Source organism: Ochotona curzoniae, unplaced genomic scaffold, assembly GCF_017591425.1.
Source record: "Ochotona curzoniae isolate NIBS_2020 unplaced genomic scaffold, NIBS_Ocur_1.0 contig_1608, whole genome shotgun sequence".
In the NCBI taxonomy this organism is placed as follows: Eukaryota; Metazoa; Chordata; class Mammalia; order Lagomorpha; family Ochotonidae; genus Ochotona; species Ochotona curzoniae.
Genome location: NW_024465140.1, coordinates 10,001 through 30,051, shown reverse-complemented (window position 1 = coordinate 30,051; position 20,051 = coordinate 10,001). Strand labels below are relative to the sequence as shown.

The 20,051-nt window shown below is 43.3% G+C and overlaps 1 protein-coding gene across 1 annotated transcript in view; it reads right to left on the bottom strand.

Moving 5' to 3' along the window:
* Window positions 1–13,884: 13,884 nt before the first annotated feature.
* LOC121148592 (zinc finger protein 782-like) overlaps window positions 13,885–20,051 on the bottom strand; it is a gene marked incomplete at its 3' end in the record, with an annotated part of 10,662 nt that continues 4,495 nt past the window's right edge. Inside the window, exon 3 of the mRNA XM_040968735.1 lies at window positions 13,885–14,027. Within this exon, the coding sequence (XP_040824669.1) occupies window positions 13,885–14,027 (143 nt within the window). The remainder of the gene's footprint in view (window positions 14,028–20,051) is intronic.

Genomic DNA, 20,051 nt, shown 5'->3' with positions numbered 1-20,051 from the left:
GCCACTTGTTGTGATGTTGTGTTGTGGCTTTAAATTGATCGGTATGATATTCTGCCAGCTCTACCTTCAGACCAGAGATGGTCTCCCCAAGAAACTGATGAATTTATCTGGACGATAAGATGCTGGACTGTCATGCCACATCCAGTGGAGCCTGCATGAGAAATCACTGGGCCGAGGAGGAAGCTTCAAGGAAGGATGGCCCCTGGACTTGGTGCATCTCTAGTGGTCTTAGCATTCCTGACTGTACTCTCTTTACTCTTATCTTTATGGCTGGAATAATGTTATTTATGCACGGCAAAGGCTCAATGTTCCTTTATAATTTTATGAAGCCTTCTGACAGGAGACTGGACAAGGATTGCAAGCAGTAAGGAATAAAAACTATCAAGTTACTAGCATTAATAAGCCTACTTGAGACTATAAAAGAAGCTTATAGTGGAGATCTATGGCTTAAAAAACCATACAGGAAGAAAAACTAAGAAAAATAGGTAATGTTAAAACCAATATAAGGCACAAGGCACAAAGAGAGCTAACCGCTAAATGAGTAAAACTGCAAGTGGTGCCAAACCGCATCCACAGGAAATAGCAACTACAGTTTGTCACCAGCTTATTAGAGAACAATCTTTTCTCAACAGCTCCGCTTACCTCCCTGGAATAATTGTTTGCAGAAATGCAACCATATGAATAAACAAAGAAAATGTGCCTTTGCAATAATCTATTGTATATAAGTTGATGCCTTGCCTTTGCAAAATGCACTCAGAGACAACTTCCTTGAGTTGTCATGACTGTTTTTCACTTGCTGAGTCCTTTCCCACGGTTCCCGAGATCCTGTTCCCTCGGAATGATTGCTCCCAGCTGAAGTGGTCCCTCGCACTGGTGTGTTCTGCAGTTTACTCTGGCATGGCCTGCTTCACCTTAACATAAGTGAGCAGATTCTGTGCCTCCCCCAGTTGCAGCTCAGGCGAGTAGGTGAGGCCACACAGCCCAGCCCAGCCATCTCCCACTCCTGGCCCTATTTTTGGGAACTGGCTAGTGTTTTTGCCCAAATCTGCACTGGTTCTCAAATTTGCCAGTGGATGTTATGCATGGCCCAGCCTGGACTGCTCCCAGACCTGACCCAAGTGCATGCTGGAGGGTACTGTAAACTGGCTTGGTCTGGGCTGCATCCAGCCTTGGTTCTTGTGCTCACCTGCAGGATCTGCAATGTGATAGTTGGAGTTCCCCAAGCTGCTGTGTCAGGTCTCCCCCAAGTGGCAGATTTTGCACACACCAGTGGATACTTGCTCCAGTTTGATTTGACCCAGCTCCTGTCCTGGTAGGAAGAATGGCCTTGCTCAACCAGAACAAACCCACTCCAGTTCTTCCAGCTGGTTGCTACTGTCAAGCTACACATGGTCCACACCCAGACCCAGCTCTCATGTGGTCCAGTGGGAACAGAGACCTAGCCAAGCCCATCCTGCAGCCATCCTGGCTCTCATGTCACCAGCAATTGCCGCAATGCAGCCTTGTCATTCACATCCCAGACCCTGTACATACCCACATAGACAGGCACTGCAGTTATGTCCAGCCCAGATTGCCTCTCATTCTGGCATTGGTGCTCACCAGTGGAAACTATAAGCCCACATTCGGTGTTTCCTTAGCTCCCCAACCAGACCATACCTAACTATAGATCTTGCATGTGCCAGTGATTGCTCTGACCCAGCTCAGCATACTTCTCCCCTCCTGGCCTTTGCCAATTTGATGTTGCAGCCAGGCCTGTCCCAGCCTGCCCAGAGTCCCAGGTTTCACTGGTGCATGCTGCAGACTAGCCTGTCTTGTCTGCTCCCATCCCTGGCTCATGAAAACCACTTCCATAGGTGGGAGCCCACCTATCCCCCACTGAATCTGCTCCCAGATCTGGCTCTCTTGCATGCTTGTTATTGTCATGGCCTGGCCTAACTTTACTTGTGCTTTGTTACAACATTCACTGGTGGGTACTAAGCTCTAGGCCTGTCAAGCAGGCTCCTAGCCCTAGCTTGAGCGTTCACTGATGTGCAGTGGTCAGCAGTGCTCGATGCTAACTAGCCCAGCTCAGGTCTCCCACAGGGATGGGTACATCAGTTTGACACATAAAGGTCCCCAGCTTCCCTCCTCCAAACTGCTCAGTCCCAGTCCCCTTGCTTACTTGTAAGTTGAGTGGCCATATTGATGGAAGTCCCTCAGAAATCATTCTTCCCCTGCATCACACTCCCTCAGCAGTCCTCCCTCCCACATAATCCTTTACACCCTTTCCTGAACAATCCACAGTTCTTGTGCTCAGGAGTGCACGGGTTCCCTCGCAGTCTTCCAAAGCCCAGTCTTAAATGTAGAGTTGTGCTGGCCCGGAGCTTTGCTTTCCCACTAGGGTCCCAAGCTCCTGGCACATGGGGTGTCCTGGGACCATACTCTTCCACCCACCCAAGAACCAAGACCATTCATATTTCCCAAAGTTCATTTCACCATTACACTGGGCCAGCGTGCTAACCTAGGCCTCTCCTCTCCACCTCCATCCAACCCTTCCAAGGACCAAGAACATGGGGAAATCCCCAGGCTCATGCCAGCCGAGCCATTGTACCCCTGCTTGGCATGACCCCACAGTCTCATGCAGACCCAAACTCCCAGGCCCCATCAGCGCAACAGCTGCACTGGAACAAAGGCAGCAGCTGCATTCAAAAACAGAAGAAATTTACACTACTCTGAACATACCTAGTATTCAGAGAGAGAGAGAGAGAGAGAGAGAGATGGAAGGGTAGTTCCACCGTTTGTGTCTTGTGCCCTTGGGGGAGACCTGCCAGGAGCTCCTGGCTTCTATCTGTACCAGCTCACTCCAGGTGTTGCAGCCATTTGGGGAGTGAATCTGTGGATAGAAGATCTCTTTCGACCCTCCACTGACCAAATTGTAAATCTGCCTTTCACATAATTCAATCACAAGAAAGTATCCTCTTTTTTTTGTGAAAGACAGAATTCTTTGAAAAGCAGAAGAATGATAAGTGTATTTGATGAAACATATTTTCTGTTTAAAATTCATGAATAACTGACAATTTTTAAAGGGAGACAAAAAATCTCAAAGTATAAGGTTTTAAAGAATGTTTCCATTGTAGTTTGCTCCTTTAGTATTATTCTTTTCAGATTCATTTAATTTTATTGTAAAGTCATATTTGTAGGAAGAAACAAGGACAAAGAGAAAGATCTTCCATCTGCTGCTTCACTCCACAAAAGGCCACAATGCCCCAAATTGAACCAGTTCAAACCTGGGAGTCAGGAGCTTTCTACAGGTTCTCAGTTGGGCACAGGGACCTAAGGCCTCAGGTCATCCTCCACGGATGTCTCAGGCCATTAGCAGGGAGCTGGATCAGAAACACAACAGCCGGGACTCAACCTGGTGCCCTTATGGGATGCCAATGCTCAGCCACATGTGAAGGATTAGCCTGATTAGCCATTGTGCCAGTTCCTATGTTTCTCATATTAAAGGAAGTTTGGTTGTTGTCAGGATAAAGAGACATGTGAGGTAGATTGTTCTTATATCATGCTTACTATTTTTTTTTAAAGATTTATTTATTTTTATTGCAAAGTTAGATATACAGAGAGGAGACACGGGGACAAAGATCTTCCATCTGATGACTCACTCCCGAAGTGACAGCAGTGGCTGGTGCTGCACCCATCTAAAGCCAGGAGCCAGAAATTTCTTTGAGGTCTCCCATATGGGTGGAGGGTCCCAATGTGTTGGGCCATCCTCAACTCCTTTCCCAGACCACAAGCAGGGAGCTGGGTGGGAAGTGGAGCTGCCAGGATAAGAACTGGTGACTATATGGGATCCTGATGAAGACTGTTACATTGCTGCAATTTACCAGGCTGGTTATATCATTAGATAGGCAATGCCATTTCTTCTGTTTCGCCACTCAAAAGGCAACCTAGCAAGTTCCAAGTGTCTGTAACACACACAAACTGCAAACACACCTCTAACAACCAGACTGCCAAGAACATGACCAAGCCAAAACCATGTGAAAAATCCTCCCATCTCCTCATGCAAACAACCACAAGTTGTGAGTGTAGGATGTCACAGCCCATCTCCAGGCCAATCTTATGGCCCCCTTTCAGCTCCTACTTGCCTTGCTCACTGCCAAACACAGAGTGAATGTTCACTGGTGCCTGTGGAAGGCACTGCAAGTTTCTAGGTCATGTCCAAATGAATTAGATGGAAATCCAATCTCAGATCTCCTACGCACAAGTGTAAGTAAAATAGCAATCCAGATGAGGCCCAGGGTCAGCTGGGGTTGCTATCTGTAATGTCATTATGGTGAACAGCTTCACCTGAAACACAAAGAAAGACAACCTCATAACACTGGCCTTTTTACTCTGATTATTACATTTTATTCCATTGTTACACTATTGTTACACTGATATACAATGAAATAATCTCTTTGATGTGTGTTCTCAGTAGTTCTAACACATGTATAAAGTCACATATTTTACCATCCCAAAAATATTCCTTGTGCTGCAGTGAAACCCTAACTCCTGTAACCATTTGTCCTTTTCTGGTCCCTGGTTTTGTTTTGTCCATAATGTCAGATGAAAAGAACCTGCAGAGGTGCCCAAGTGATGATGCAATTGAGTGATCACCCACATCTCATATGGATGTGCATTTGTGTGCTGGCTGCTCTGTCACCCATCCAGATCCTTGCTTTGGTGGAGGAAAGCACTGAGGGGTGGCCCAAGGCCACATGGAAGACCTGAGCAAACTCCTGTCTCCTGAATTCAGCTCAGCTTAGTTCCAGCTGTTATGGTCATTAGGGGAATAAACCAGTGGAAGGAAGCTCGTCCTTTGTCCCTCCTGCACTCTGTAAATCTGCCTTTCTAATGAAAATAATTTTATTTTTCAATAGAACAACTGTATAGCCTTTCTCTCTCTTTTTCACTTTTACTATTATGATTTTCTGCTACAGTTCCATAGGCCCTGGGATTTCTCTTATCCCCACCCAACTCACCTCCCCTCCTACTGTGTTCCCCTATATTGCTACTACAGTATAGTTCTTCATAAACAGTCACATTACCATCATTGCAGACATGGACAATGGCAGAGACCACTATCCTATTGTCAAGATAGAGTTAACACTTTCTTTGGTAATCCATCTTTGATCAGGAAGTAGAGATGAATACTGTATTGCGTCCACATATTTGAATATGATAGTTGGCATTGCACAGTTATTAAGCAGCTGCTTGAATGCCCCTGCCTCCAACATAGCAGCCTCTGTATCACTCGGCTTGGCTTTCCTTACCGCAAACTTTTAATATTAACAGCCGTGCTGTTCCTTCCAGGCAAAAGGAAAAAGTTTAAGAGGAAAAATTGCATCGCAGGAGCTAATCAGTGCAACTGCCAATATACAGGAACCAGAGCAGAAGTGCTGGGGCTGAAGACAACAGCACACAATAATGGGATCTCACCTTCCTTTGGCACAGAGACCTGATAACCATCATGGGCACACACAGACACACTGCAAATGCATCTTTTCCCTCTGTCTTGGACAGTATCTGGTTAATGCTGATTCTGGTATCTAGTGGTCTCTCATTTCTTAAAAAGCACACTGTACATATCCCATCTGAATGGAAATCTCCAAGCTTCAGTAATAATTGTCAGGGGTTCTTACAAGAATTACTGCATATATCCACGCAACCAGTTACCCCTAAACTTTTTCCATAATCTATTCTCAGAAACTGGAAGGCTACTGGTACATTTGCATAATATTTGCATAATAGTTATATTCAGGATACAAGGGCAAACCCAAGTAGTCTTATTTAATCTTGATGCAATCAAATTTATTTTATTTTTTATTATGTTTTTATAATTAACCAGGATAGGAGGAGTGTAGGACTAGGGGAGTGTGGGTGAGATCAATGCTGCTAGTTTTTCCTCCTCCTCCTCTATCTTGGGGAAGGGGAGAAAGTAGAGGTGAAGTTGCACCTAACTTCCCTGCCACACCCACTACCCAGGGCTGGAGAATGGCCACCCTATGTCATCCCAGGGTCCCCGATATGGGGCATGATCTGAGGGTTCAGCACAAGCAGTTTGGATTGTTCTGATATGCTGTTGATCTCACCAATACAAGGATGAAGAATTCATTCGAAGATCCATTGGCAACGACACAGTCCACCTTAGAGTCTCCATTTGCCCACATAGTTACTGTCCACACCTGGCTGGGGTAGTTGTACAATTTGTTCTGCCATTCTTATTCTGCTATGGTACCAGATTTATTCTTTGGGCCACAATGGACTGCCATGTGCTTCATGTATTTCTGGGCATGCTGCCCACTGCTCTATCTTAGCCACTGTGGAGGCCCAGTCCTGGTACATGAATCCAGTTAGTCCACAGATCCTGCGATTCTCTCCATGGTTGGAGTTCAAAGTCCAGCATTAGGGTTGTGGGAATCTCCAAACAAACGTTCTCTAAGGTGATCCCAGACATGACTGCTTCACACTATGTGGTCCAGTTTATCCTATCACTCATGTTAGCTTATATTCACAATTGTAGTTTCAGTTGCAGGGTTAGTTGTATATTTTTTTACATTAGTTTACTTATTTATTTTTTTATTGTTAGTAACATTGTATTATGTGAAACAGTTTTATAGGTACTGGGATTCCCCCCACCCCTCCCACAACCCACAATCCATGGTGGATTCCTCCACCTTGCTGCATAACCTCAGTTCAAGTTCAGTTGAGATTCTTTCGTTCCAAGCATATACCCAGCATAGAGTCCAGCATCCTATTGTCCAGACAAGCCCAGTGGCCACTTGGGGCGACCCTCCCTGGTCTGATGGCAGACCTAGCAGAGTAAAGTCCTGGTCAGTTAAAAGCCCCAACAAAACATCAGCAACAGTATACAGTGTCATGGAATTAATTGACATAGTATTGAGTAGACAATATGTTAGAAATAATGCAAGTTCAATTTTTCAAAACACATGGGTTGAGACAGTATCAATGACAGATTCAAAAACAAACAGACAAATAAATAAACAAAAATTACGGGTTAAATCAAGGCAAACATGTGGTAACTAACTTTTTGGGATTCGCTCATTTCCCTTAGCATTATAGTTTCCAGTTGGGCCCATTTAGCCACAAAGAACTGCATTTTGTTTTTTTTAATAGCTGAGTAGTATTCCATGGAGTAGATGAACCAGTGCTTTCCTATCCAATCTTCTGCTGATGGGCATTTCGGTTGCTTCCATGTTCTTGCAATTACTGATTATGCTGCTATGAACACATGTTGCAATTACTGATTGTGCTGCTATGAACACATGTTGGTTTGTCGTGAAACAGGTGCTTTGGATATATTCCTTGGAGTGCTATTGCTGGGTCATATGGTATGCAGATTTTGAGTTGTTTAAGTGTTCTCCAGACTAATTTCCATAAAGGCTGTACCAACCTTCAGCCCCAACAGCAGTGGAGTAGGGTTCCCTTTTCCCCGCATCCTCGCCAACAAGCGTCGTTGGTGTTCTTTTTTATGTGTGCCAATCTTACTGGTGTTAGGTTCTACCTCATCGATGTCTTAATTTGGATTTCCCTTATTGCCAGGGAGCTGGAGCATTTTGTCATATGTTTATTTGCCATTTGGGCTTGTTCCTTTGTGAAATGTTTGCCCATTTCCCGTGTCCATTTCTTGAGTGGCTTGTTTGTTTTGGTGTTTTGGTTGTTTTGAAGTTCTTTGTATATCCTGGAGATTAGCCCCCATCACCTATTTAGTGTGCAAAGATCTTCTCCCACTCTGTGGGTTGCTTTTTAACTTTGCTGATTGTTTCCCTTGCTGTACAGAAGCTTCTTAGTTTGATGAGGTCCCATTTGTTTATTTTGTTCTCAATTGCTATTGTTTTTGGTGTCCTTCTTAGAAAGTCAGGACCTACTCCTAGGTCTTGCAGGGTATTTCCCACATTTTCTTCCAAGAGTTTGAAGGTTTCTGGATGTAGGTTTAGGTCTTTTATCCATGTAGATTGGATCTTAGTGTATGGTGATAGATGTGGTCTATCTTTTTGTTTCTACAGGCTATCAGCCAGTTGTCCCAACAACATTTACTAAAGAGGCCTTCCCACTTGCTTGGACTGTCATTGGTCTTTTTGTCAAAGATTAATTGGCTGTATCTGTGTGGGTTCCCTTTTGGTGCTTCTATTCTATTCCATTGATCTTCCTTTCGTGGTTTTCTGTTCTTCCAGATGAATTTTTGTATCATTGTATCCAGTTCCGTGAAGAATGTTTTGGGCAATTTGATTGGAATTGCGTTGAACATATATATTGTTTTTTGTAGTATAGACATTTTAATAATATTGATTTTGCCTATCCAGGAGCATGGGATGTTATTCCATCTTTTGAGGTCTTGTTCAATTTCTTTTTTGAATAGTTTGTAGTTTTCTTCGAATAGGTCTCCTACTCTTTAAGTTAGATTTATTTCCAGATACTTCATACTTCTTTCTGCTGTTTTGAATGGTATCCTGTTGGTTAGATCTTCTTCCATCTTGGTATTATTTGCGTACACTATGGCTGTTGATTTTCGTTCATTAATTTTGTACCCTGCCACTCTGCCAAACTCTTGTATAAGTTCTAGTAGTTTCTGTATTGAGTCTCCTGGTTTTTCTATGTATAGGATTATGTCATCTGCATATAGTGAAAGCTTGACTTCTTCGTTTCCTATACGTATGCCTTTGATTTCTTTTTCTTGTCTTATGGCCTCTGCAAGTACCTCTAGGACTATGTTGAATAGCAGAGGTGATAGCGGGCATCCTTGTCTTGTTCCAGATCTCAGTGGGAAGGGTTCTAGCTTTTCTCCATTCAGCATGATACTGGCGTTGGGTTTTTCATAAATTGCTTTGATTATGTTGTGGATTTTCCCATCTATGCCTACTTTGGCTAGAGTTTTTAGCATGAAGAGGTGTTGGATTTTGTCGAAAGCTTTTTCTGCATCTATTGAAACTATTATGTGGTTCTTGTTTTGCAATTTTTGGATGTGGTTTATAACATTTATGGATTTCCGAATGTTGAACCATCCCTGCATTCCAGGGATGAATCCTACTTGATCCGGATGAATGATCTGTCTGATGATTTTTTGAATTCTATTGGCTAGGATTTTGTTGAGAATTTTAGCATCAATGTTCATCAGAGAAATAGGTCTGTAGTTTTCCTTCTCTGACGGTTCTCTGTCCGGTTTTGGGATTAAGGTGATGTTGGCTTCATAGAATGAGTTTGGAAGGGTTGCTTCCTTCTCTATTGTTTTGAAGAGCTTGTAGAGGATTGGGGTTAGTTCTGTTCAGAATGTTTTGTAGAATTCTGTGGTGAAGCCATCTGGGCCTGGGCTTTTTTTCGTTGGGAGATCCTTGATGACTGTTTCAATCTCTACCTCGGTTATGGGTTTATTTAATTCTTCAGTTGCCTCCGGACTGAGTTTTGGTAAGTGGTGAGAGTCCAAGAACTTTTCTATTTCTTGATGGTCCTCAAATTTATTGGAGCACAGTTCTTTGTAGTAATTTCTAATTATTTTCTTAATGGTTGCAGTGTCTGTTGTTATGTTGCCTTTTTCATCTTTAATGCTATTGATTCTCGCTTTCTCTTGTTGTTTTTTGGTCAGTCGGGCCAGTGGAGTGTCTATTTTGTTCATTTTCTCAAAAAACCGACTTTTTGATTTGCTGATTTTAAGTATAGTTTTTTTTTTATTTCTATTTGGTTTATCTCCTCCCTTGCTTTGATGATTTCTTGTTTCCTATTGTGAGTGGGACTTTTCTACTGCTGTTTTTCCAGTTCCTGGAGGTGTGTGCTTAGTTCCTGTACTTGGCATCTTTCTTGGGCCTTGACATGGGCTCCGAATGCAATGAGTTTACCTCGTAGCACTGCTTTGGCAGTGTCCCACAAGTTTTGGAATGTTGTCTCAGAGTTTTCATTGGTTTCCATAAATTTTTTGATCTCATCTTTAATTTCTTCTCTGACCCATTGTTCGTTTAATAGCATATTGTTCAACTTCCAAGAGTGACTATATTTCCTGGGGAGTTTTGAGTTGTTGATTTCCAGTTTCATTCCATGGTGGTCTGAGAGGGTACATGGTATCATTCTAATCTTTTGGAAGTTATTTAGATTTGCTTTGTTTCCTATCATATGGTTGATTCTGGAGAAGGTGCCGTGCACTGCTGAGAAGAATATATAGTCTGTGGCCTTAGGATAAAAAGTTTATATATGTCTACTAAGTCCAGTTGTTCTATTGTTTGTGTGAGCTCTGTTGTTTCTTTGTTGAGTTTTTGTTTTGTAGACCGGTCCATTGATGTTAAAGGTGTGTTGAGGTCACCTACGAATATCGTATGTGTATCTATGTCTCCCCTTAAGTCTGTAAGTAATTGCTTCATGTAACTAGGTGCGTTGGAATTTGGTGCATAAACATTAACGATGGTGATTGCTTCTTGATGGATCATTCCTTTCACCAGTATAAAATGGCCTTCCCTGTCTCTTTTGATGTTAGTTAGATTGAAGTCTATCTCGTCTGAAATTAGGACAGCTACCCCAGCTTTTTTTTTTCTCTTCCTTTGGCACGAAATACCTTTTTGCATCCCTTCACTTTCAGTTTCTTTGCATCTTTTCTGGTCAGATGTGTTTCTTGTAGGCAACAGATAGTTGGGTCTTGTTTGATGATCCATTCCATTAATCTCTGTCTTTTGAGTGGTGAATTTAGACCATTTGTGTTGAGAGCTAAAATTGAGAGGTTGCGATTTTTCCCTGCCATGCGATTGTGTTTTGTGTATGTTGTTATCTGTGTAATTGCCCTTCTTTGTGTGGGCTTTAGTTTGGAGACCTTCCTGTTTGCCAACTTTGTTTGTGGTTTGCCTCCTTTTTTTCCGGGATTAGCACATTTCTAAGAAGATTTTGCAGAGCTGGTTTTGTGCTGATATATTCTGCTAGTTTTTCTTTGCTATGGAAGTATCTAATTTCGTTTTCATATACAAATGAGATCTTTGCTGGGTACATTATTCTTGGTTGACAGTTGTTTTGTTTCAGGACTTGGAAGATCTTTGTCCATTCTCTCCTTGCTTGTAGGGACTCTTTGGAGAAGTCAGCAGTGATTCTGATTGGTTTTCCCCTGTATGTGATCTTTTCTCTGCGTCATACTTGTCTCAGGATTCTTTCTTTGTCTTCGTTGGAGTAGAACTTGAGCACCATGTGTGTGGGTGAAGATCTCTTTGGATCATGTCTGTTGGGAGTTCTCTGTCCATCCTGTATGTGGGCTGGATTCATGTTCCACGTGTTTTGGAAGTTTTCCTGTATAATTTCATTGAGTACCGTTTGCATTCCTGACTCTCTTTCTGCTCCTTGAGGAAGCCCCATAATTCTGATATTAGATTTTCTTAGGTTGTTTTTCATTTCCTGTATTATCTTGTTGGATTTGTTCAGACTTGCCTCCAGCTGTTTAATGAGCTGGGTGCTTTCATTCTGCGTATCTTCAGTTTCCGAGATTCTCTCATCTGCTGTATTTATTCTGTTGGTTAGACTCTCCACTTTGTGTTCTAAGTCCAGGATTTTGCTTTTGACTTGTTGTAATTCTGTGGCTATGTAGTTCTTGAATTCCTTGAAGTCTTCCCAGTTCTTCTCATTGTCTCTTCCGAGTTTTATCATTATTTTTTTAAATTCCTTGTCTGGTGGAACTTCCATGTCTTCATCTTTCATCTCTGATATAGATATTGCCTTTTTGTCTTTTTTTGGTGGGGACCTGGTTCTGTCACTGGATCATTACTTTTTCTGATGCTTTTTCTCATTGTGCTATTGTTTTCTGTTGATTTGGGGGATTTATTCTCTGATTTGTTTATTCACAGTTTCTGGTCTCGGTGCAGTAGTCTGGAGTAGGTGTGAATCTGCTACTGTTATTTGGCTTCGTGATGGATTTAGCTGCACACCTCCGCGCCCCTCTGCTTGCTGGAGTCTTGGGTGGCTGCACGTAGCTGATGCTAGTGGTGCTGCTATTTCAAGGTGCTCCACACAGCACCTGTGGTTGTCTGTGTCCTGGGTGTTTACCCGTTGCACACGTCAGCACCTCCAAGAGGTTCCTGTGATGGTCCGCTTGTCCCCTGTGGTAAAGGGTACTTCAGGTGCCAGTACTCCTTAGCAGGTTTCAGGTGCAGTTCTGCACTTCCTCACCCTGACGCAAAGTCCAGATGCCAGTGTGCTGAGGAGCCTCCAAGGGTGTTCCTACTATTGCGCCCCACCTGCCTGTAGCACCTCAGGACGTGCAGGTGCGGGGCAGTGCTTGCCTTGACCTGGTGCAAAACCCAGGTGTTGCAGCACTGAAGGGCTTCCAGGTGCTATCTTGCTGAGAGCCTGAGCCAAGCCGCACCCCAGGCGCCGTGCAGCTGAGGGGACTGTAGGAGGGTTCTGCCCAGCCCCTATGCTAATTGGAGTGTCCGACTCTCACACCGTTTCAGTTTTGGAGAAATTGGTTTGCGGGGGTGGAGCATGAGCCTGGAGCAGATTCCCGTGTTGGAAATCCCACCAGGGGGAGGGGCACAGGCAGAATCCGGCTCCCTGTGTCTCTCCCAGTGAGCAGGGTCCTCCTGGCCCTTTATCCTAGCTGTCCCTGCCTTGCTGTGGTCCTGATTTGTCAGCCCTATTGTAAAAAATGCTTCCAAGGCAGGTCCCTCCCAGTGCCTGCAGAGCCTGGTGGCTGAGGCAGACCTGCCACTCAGGTTGCTGGAGTGGGAGAGGGCGGGAGCAGAGTCTGGCCTCCTGTGCCTCTCCCAGCGGGCAGGAACTGCTGGGCCCTTTACCCTAGCTGTCCCTGCCTTTCTGTGGTCCTGAAAGTCTCTGGATTGCCAGCACTGTTGCAAAGATACTTCCAAGGCGGGTCCCGCCTTATGCCTGAGGCAGACTCCCCGCTTGGGTTGTTGGGGTGGGGAAGGGGTGGGAGTGGAGTGGGGTTCCGAGTGGCACTGGCTCAGGAGCGAGCTTCTAGTTCACACTCCACTGTAGTCTCTTTCCCTCCTGCAGACAGTTGCTATCGCGGGTGGGGACATTCAGGCAAGGCAGACTGCCCAGTTTTTTTTCCAGTCTCCTCTGGGTCAGCTGGGCTTCCCGCTTGCGCTTCCCCTGCTTGTGGCGACTCACCACGTTTGGAGTGGGTTTCAGTGTTCCCTGCTTTCTCTCTCCGGATTCCTTCCAAATTCCATGATTCCTCTTAGTTGCTGGGTGTTCAGGAAAGCTTCAAGCACTTTTTTTTCTGCAGTTTTCTGTTCTGCCACACTTCCTTTAAGTGTATCCTGTCCCTCTTTTACCACATCCTCCTCTACGCCTACCCTCCTCGGACGGCCATCTTAACCCCTTCTCTGGGTTAGTTGTATTTCAAACCTGGCTCTTATGTAAAGCAATGGCTCTTGTGGCTTACCCCAACATTGCCCACAGCACACTCAGCCTTAGCATCACCAGGAGGACTTACAGCCTAGTCAGGATGACACCCAATAACCTCTGTAAGGCTTCCATGCCTGGGTCTTCACCAGGCCAGCATGTGCAGCATAATCCAGTCTACCACACATCTCATTCAGCTCTCATACACGGATATGGGTGTTGGAACATGATTCAACTGAATAGACTCTGCTATCCAACTCACACTCATGCTTGTTTACCCAGTCATGCCTGTCTAGCTGGCCCACCCCAGCACTGATGTTCTCACCAGTGTATATTGCAGCCCATTTGAGAGGTACCCACCACTTCCATATGTGCCCATTTCCAGCCACAGATCTTGAATTCATCAAGTGGTTGTGCAGTCTTGACTAACAGGAACTGCCGAAAATGTGCCAGCTGATGCTCAGGTGAAGCCCAAACAGCCTATACTTATTCTGGCTCATGCATGCTTCTTGCACTTACCTTCTGTGTCTTTGTCCTGCCAGAGGGGTTGCCCAGGCTCCTTCTTCAGAACATCTCTCAGTGCCAGATTTTGTGCAAACCATAACCTGGTATACATGTGGGGAAGATCTAGGCTCAGGCCATTCTGGATCATTTCATCGCATCTATAGGAGGATGAGTGAACGGGAAATGGGTTAGGGTAGGTCCACACAAACTCCTATCACTACGCAATCCACATTAGACCTGGGATTGGGGGCCTAGTTGGGCAGCGATTGACAGGCAGTGGCACCCATCAGCAAGAGTCTGAGCATTGGGCAGATTGGGCCGGAATAGGCTACAACATCTGCTAGAAAATGCTGAGTTGAGGCATGTCATACCAGACTGGGCTGCAACACCCAATAACATGTGTGAAATTGAGCCCAGCATGATGGAGCAGTGGTTAAGGTCCTCGCCTTGCACGCCCGGGATCCCATATGGGGGCCGGTTCTAATCCCAGCAGCCCCCCTTCCCATCCAGCTCCCTGCCTGTGGCCCAGGAAAGCAGTGGAGGATGGCCCAAAGCTTTGGGACCCTGCACCCGTGTGGGAGACCCGCAAGAGGCTCCTGGCTTTGGATCGGCATACCATCAGCTGTTGCGCTCAATTGGGGAGTGAATCTTTGGATGGAAGATCATCCTCTCTGTCTCTCCTTTCTGTATATCTGCCTTTCCAATAAAATAAAATAAACCTTTAAAAAACATGTGTGAGATGTGGGTGTTTAGATGATGCAAGCCCTGGTGTGGGGGAGACTTCTTGGTTGATCCCCCACTGAGCTGCTGCTCCCACTGGTGAGTGAGAGAACTTGAAACAGGGTCAAACCAATCTAGGCGATGCTACAACACCTTGAGATCTACATGTGACCTGAGTTAGGGGAAGAGCCTAGCTGGGCCATCCAACTGTATTCACTGGTGTAGGCATGAACCATTGCTTTACACTCAATTGCTGAATTGCAATAGTTGAGCTGATGTGAAGCCAGAAGTCATTAGCAAGACCAGAAGAGGATGTGCTAGGATGTGAACCAGTGGTGTCCATCTGGAAATGCCAACACCTCAGACAGCCTACCTACTACACCACTGTAGTGCTGGCCCTGGTGTTCACTCACTCTTACACTTCAAACGTCAGACACAGGCTGACATTTATTGGAGTAGATCAGTCAATGGCAAGAAACTTACCGTGGAAAACCATGATGCACAAAATCAGTTTGAATCTGAACAGTAGTGGTGACAGCTGATACATAAACTGTAAGACTCTGATGCCAAGCAATTTTAATATCTCTGGGATATATATCGTAGTGTCAGGGGTTTCCTGACCAGCTGGCCTGAAGACCACTGAGGGGTGAGAAGATGGTGTTATTTGGCTGAAGAACTATCAAAAGCACACTTGTCCATTTGTTAGGACTAATTTACAAGCTTATATAGAGTAGAAAAGGGGGATGGCAGAGGGTGGTCCCACCTTACTCTTTCCTCATTCTTTGCTTTCTTTTTATAATCTTTCATTTATTAATTATTATTACCATTTTATGATACAGTTCCATAGGCTCATGGAATTTCCCCTGTCCTTACCCCAAATCAACTCCCTCCTACCTTGTTCCTCTATATCATTACTAAAGTATAGTTTTTCATACACAGTGATGTATCCATCATTGTAGGCATGGACAATGGCGGAGTCCAGCATCCTATTGTCCAGATACAGTAAACAGTTTCATTGCAAGTCCATCTTTGTCTGGAAGTAGAGATTCATACTACATTGTATTCTCACATCTGGATATGTCTCCATTTCATAGTTACTACACATCCCCTTAAATGAAAAGTCACAATGCAAAATCAACAATAGGAAGAAAAATAGAAATTTACAATGCCATGAAGTTAAATAACATGTTACTAGATATGACAGTCTCCATTACACAGCTACTATACATCCCATTAAATGAAGAGCCACAAAACAAACTCAACATCAGGAAGCAAAAAGAAATTAACACCATGAAGCTAAGTAACATGCCACTAAATGACTAATGTGTAGCTGAAGAAATGAAAAAGAAAATCAAGAACCTTCTTGAAGAAAATGATGCTACTGTATGATCTAGGAGTCACTGAAGAATTTAATCAGAAAAAAAAAAAATGCTTAGAAGAGATGAAACAAACCAAAAACATCTCATGTGATTTTTCTTGGTGAAGTGTGTCTCTTCTAGACAACAAATAGATGGATTTTGTTTTTTAATCCAGTCTACTAAACTATGACGTTTGACTGATCTTAAGACAATTCCTTTCAGGGTTGATATGTATGGGTGATAATTTGGTCAGTATTGTCATTATACAATGGATTGTTCTGTGATTTAGTCTTCTGTTGTCATTTTATTGGGATGCTCTTCACATTTGCATTTGGTTTTGTTGGGTGCTATTCCTGTTCTCTGTCAGAGAACATCTTCTAGTTTCCTTTGTAGAGCAGGTTTGGAAAAGGCAAATTCTTTTTTTTTTTTTTTCCATTTTGTAAATCTATTTCTGGCCAGAAAATGTCACATGAAACAAACTTAAAAGAAATGTTATAGACAACATATATAGGACAAGCAGGATGGTGAATAAACAGCCTTGGATGTTCAGAGAGTACATATGGCTACTAATGAGCTAAACTAAACTAACCTTTTCATCAGTAGGAAAGATCAGTTTAATCAGGAGAAAAGTGGGTGTTGCAGTTTGTTGTTCCAGTAGAGAGGATAAGGTGACTGCACAACACTGACTCCTCCACTGTGTGCTGTAGAAGCATTGGGCAGAGCTGTTCAGATGTCACCCAGGGCTTGTGCATCCTATCTTAGAAGGCTGGCATTGGAGTTCCTCTCCAGCTCCATTCCCACTTCCTGCTAAGGCATAGCCTGGGAGGCAGCATGGGACAGCTTCTTAGGTGTATGGGTTCCTGATGTCTGTGAGTGTGATGAGGGCTGAGTTCTCCTGCTGTTACAAACATGGTGATTTCAAGTATCTCTGACACACTGCGTCCAAGCCTTTTGAGTGTATACTCAACAGTAGGATTGCTTGATCATATGGCAAGTCTATTCTAGTTTTTAAAGAGATCTCTGCACTGTGTTCCACAGTGGCTACACTTATTGATATCACCACCAAGAAGGCGTGAGCGTTGTGCTTTCTGCACCTGCTCAGCAGCATTTGTTAGTCTGTATTCTGGATTTTAACCCTTCTGACAGTAGTGAGGTAATGCCTCAATGTGATTTTGATTTGCATTTTCCTGATGTCCAGGGATGTTGAGAGAGCTGGTTTCATGTATTTTGGGGCTACTCCATGTCTTTGAGAACTATCTATTGAAGTCCTGTACCTATTTCTTAATAAGATTCATGGTTTTTGGTTATTCATTTTGTTGAGTTGCCGATACACTCAGAATAGAAATATTTTGCCAGATGGGTGATTTGCAAATACTTTTCCCCACATTCTGCTTGATGTCTCTACTGGACTGATCATTTTATTTGTTACAAAGAAATTGCAGAGTTTGATAGTAATTTGATTTTTTAATTTTGCTTTTAGTACCTGTGCTTTTTGGGTATTATGTAAAAACTTCCCTACATCTGCGTCTTAGTGATTTTCCCCAATTTTTTTAATATTACATTGCAGTATATGACACAGTTTCATAGCGTCTGGGAATCCCCCAAACCCTCCCTGTGCTCTCCCCCCCATTATGGATTTCTCCACCTTATTGCAGTATTACAAATCAAATTCACTTGAGATTCTTTCATTGCAATCATATACCAAGCAAAGAGTCCAGCATCTGATTGTCCAGCTACATTCAACGTTAGAGCTGGCAGAATATTATCCCAATCAATTAAGAGCCACAACATAACAAACAACAATTTACAACATTATGGAATTAATTGTCATGGTATTGAGTAACAAATGTTACAAAATGCAAGTTCTTAACCACATCCTGTGACTACTTCAATGACATTTCGATTTTAGTTTATATACTACCAGCTTCTATACATATAAAACGGCTGCAGGGTACAATTCAGCTCTTTCGTGTCTATCCTTACTTTAGTATTTAGCAGTCTCTAGCATTGATGTATAAATCTACTGAATTTGGCAGATTTTAGGATAGTCCAAACTGGCTTATAACTTTGGCAAGGCATATGTCAACAGGTGAGGTGTAGAACTGATTCAGGAGGAGTGTGTAGAGCAATCTTCCATTCCCCAGTGAGGAGTATCTAATCTCCGCGTCCTACCTAGTAAGGTATGTGTGAGTCCAGGCTGACCGTTTCCTGTCTGGTTCTAAGCTTCCTGGTTGTTCTCTATCTATTCTAATTTTGTTTGTTTTTTGGGGTGCACCACAGTATCCCTGATGCTCAATGTCAGAGGATGGGGACCCAAATTTGGAACTAAGCAAGGACCAGAGAAAGCTCCTCTCCCTAGTCCCAAAGGAAGTTTACTGTTTTTTTTTTTTTTTTTTTTTTTTGTAGACCACTCAGGGCTCCTGGTTATCGTTCCCATAAACTTGGATCCTGCAAAGAAGGATTTGGGCTTCTTCCACCCCATGTGGTAAATTCAAGTGGGGGTGGGTGACCTCAGAGTTCTCGGCCTCCAAATGCACTCCAATTCCCAGTGTTCTCCTTGCCAGTTAGAATGTATTCCTTGGTGCCCATACTGATAGTCCTAGGTGTGGATCCAGGGGTCTCCACGGTGGGGATATAAGCCACCTCCTGTCCTCCTGTTCCACTCTGCCCCCCCCCCCCGTGCTCTGTGCATATGACCTCCTGTTAAAAGGGTGGCAGGATCGCTCATGATTACCCTATATATCTTTGTAGTTTTACTCTTGTGTAATGCTGATTCACGTCTGCTGTCTATGAGTTACTTCTGATGTTCCTGATAGGTTACACTTCACGTCTTCACATATTCTGAGGAGATAGAAGACTACTCTGCCCTCCCACCCCATTTCCAAGTAGCATAGGGTCATAAAGTTATAACATGTTTTATAATTGTTTGATTTGGGTCATAAGCAGAATAACTCACATTGTTTGTTGATCCATTGGTTACATCACAATATCTTATTGCATCTGATACAGGCTATCTGAGGTTGAAATAATATTACAATTTACAGGTACTATTTTTCAGATTGACATCATCTTAAATTAAGGCAAACATGTGGTATTTAGCCTTTTGGGATTGGCTCATTTCCCTTGGCATAATGGTTTCCAATTAGGCCCATTTGGCCACAAAGAACTTAATTTTATTTTGTAAATTAGCTCAGTAGTATTCCATGAAGTAAATGAACCAACCACAGCTTTCTTATTCAGTCTTCTGTTGAAGGACATTTCGGTTGCTTCTAAGTTTTTGCAATTATTGATTGTGCTGCTATGAGCATAGGGGTGCATGTTGGTTTCTCATGTAACATGTGTTTTGGATATATTATTAGGAGTGCAGTTGCTGGATCGTATGGTATGCAGATTTGGAAATGTTTGAGTGCTCTCCATACTGATTTCCATAGAGGCTGTACCCACCTGCAGTCCCACCAGAGGTGGAATAGTGTTCTTTTTCCCCCCATCCCAAAAAGAAAATCTTGCTTGCAGTTTTTTTTTTTTTTGTATGTTTTCCATTCTTACTGGCATTAGGTGGTACTTCTTGTTGTCTTAATTTGGATTTCCCTTATTGCCAGGGAGCTTGAACATCTTTTTGTTTGTTTTCCATTTGGGTTTGATCCTTTGTGAAATGTTTGTCCATTTACCATTTCTTGAGTGGTTTGTTTGTTTTGGTTGTTCTGGAGATCCTTATATATTCTAGAGATTAGCCCCCTATCACCTATGTAGTGTGCAAAGATTTTCTCCCATTTTCTGGGTTGGTTTTTACTTTGTTGATTGTTTTCTTTGCTGTATGGAAGCTTCTTAGTTTGATATAGTCCGATTTGTTCATTTTGCTCTTGATTGTTATTGCTTTTGGAGTCCTTTTTAGGAAGTTGGGGCCTACATCTAAATTTGCAAGCTGTTTCTAACATTATCTTCCAAAAGTTTGAAGGATTCTGGATGTAGGTTTAGGTCTTTAATCCATTTAGATGTGATCTTAGTGTATGGTGAGAGATGTGGGTCTGTCTTCTCGTTTCTGCACGCTATTACCCATTTGTCCCAACAGCATTTATTGAAGAAGCCTTCCCATTTGCATGGACT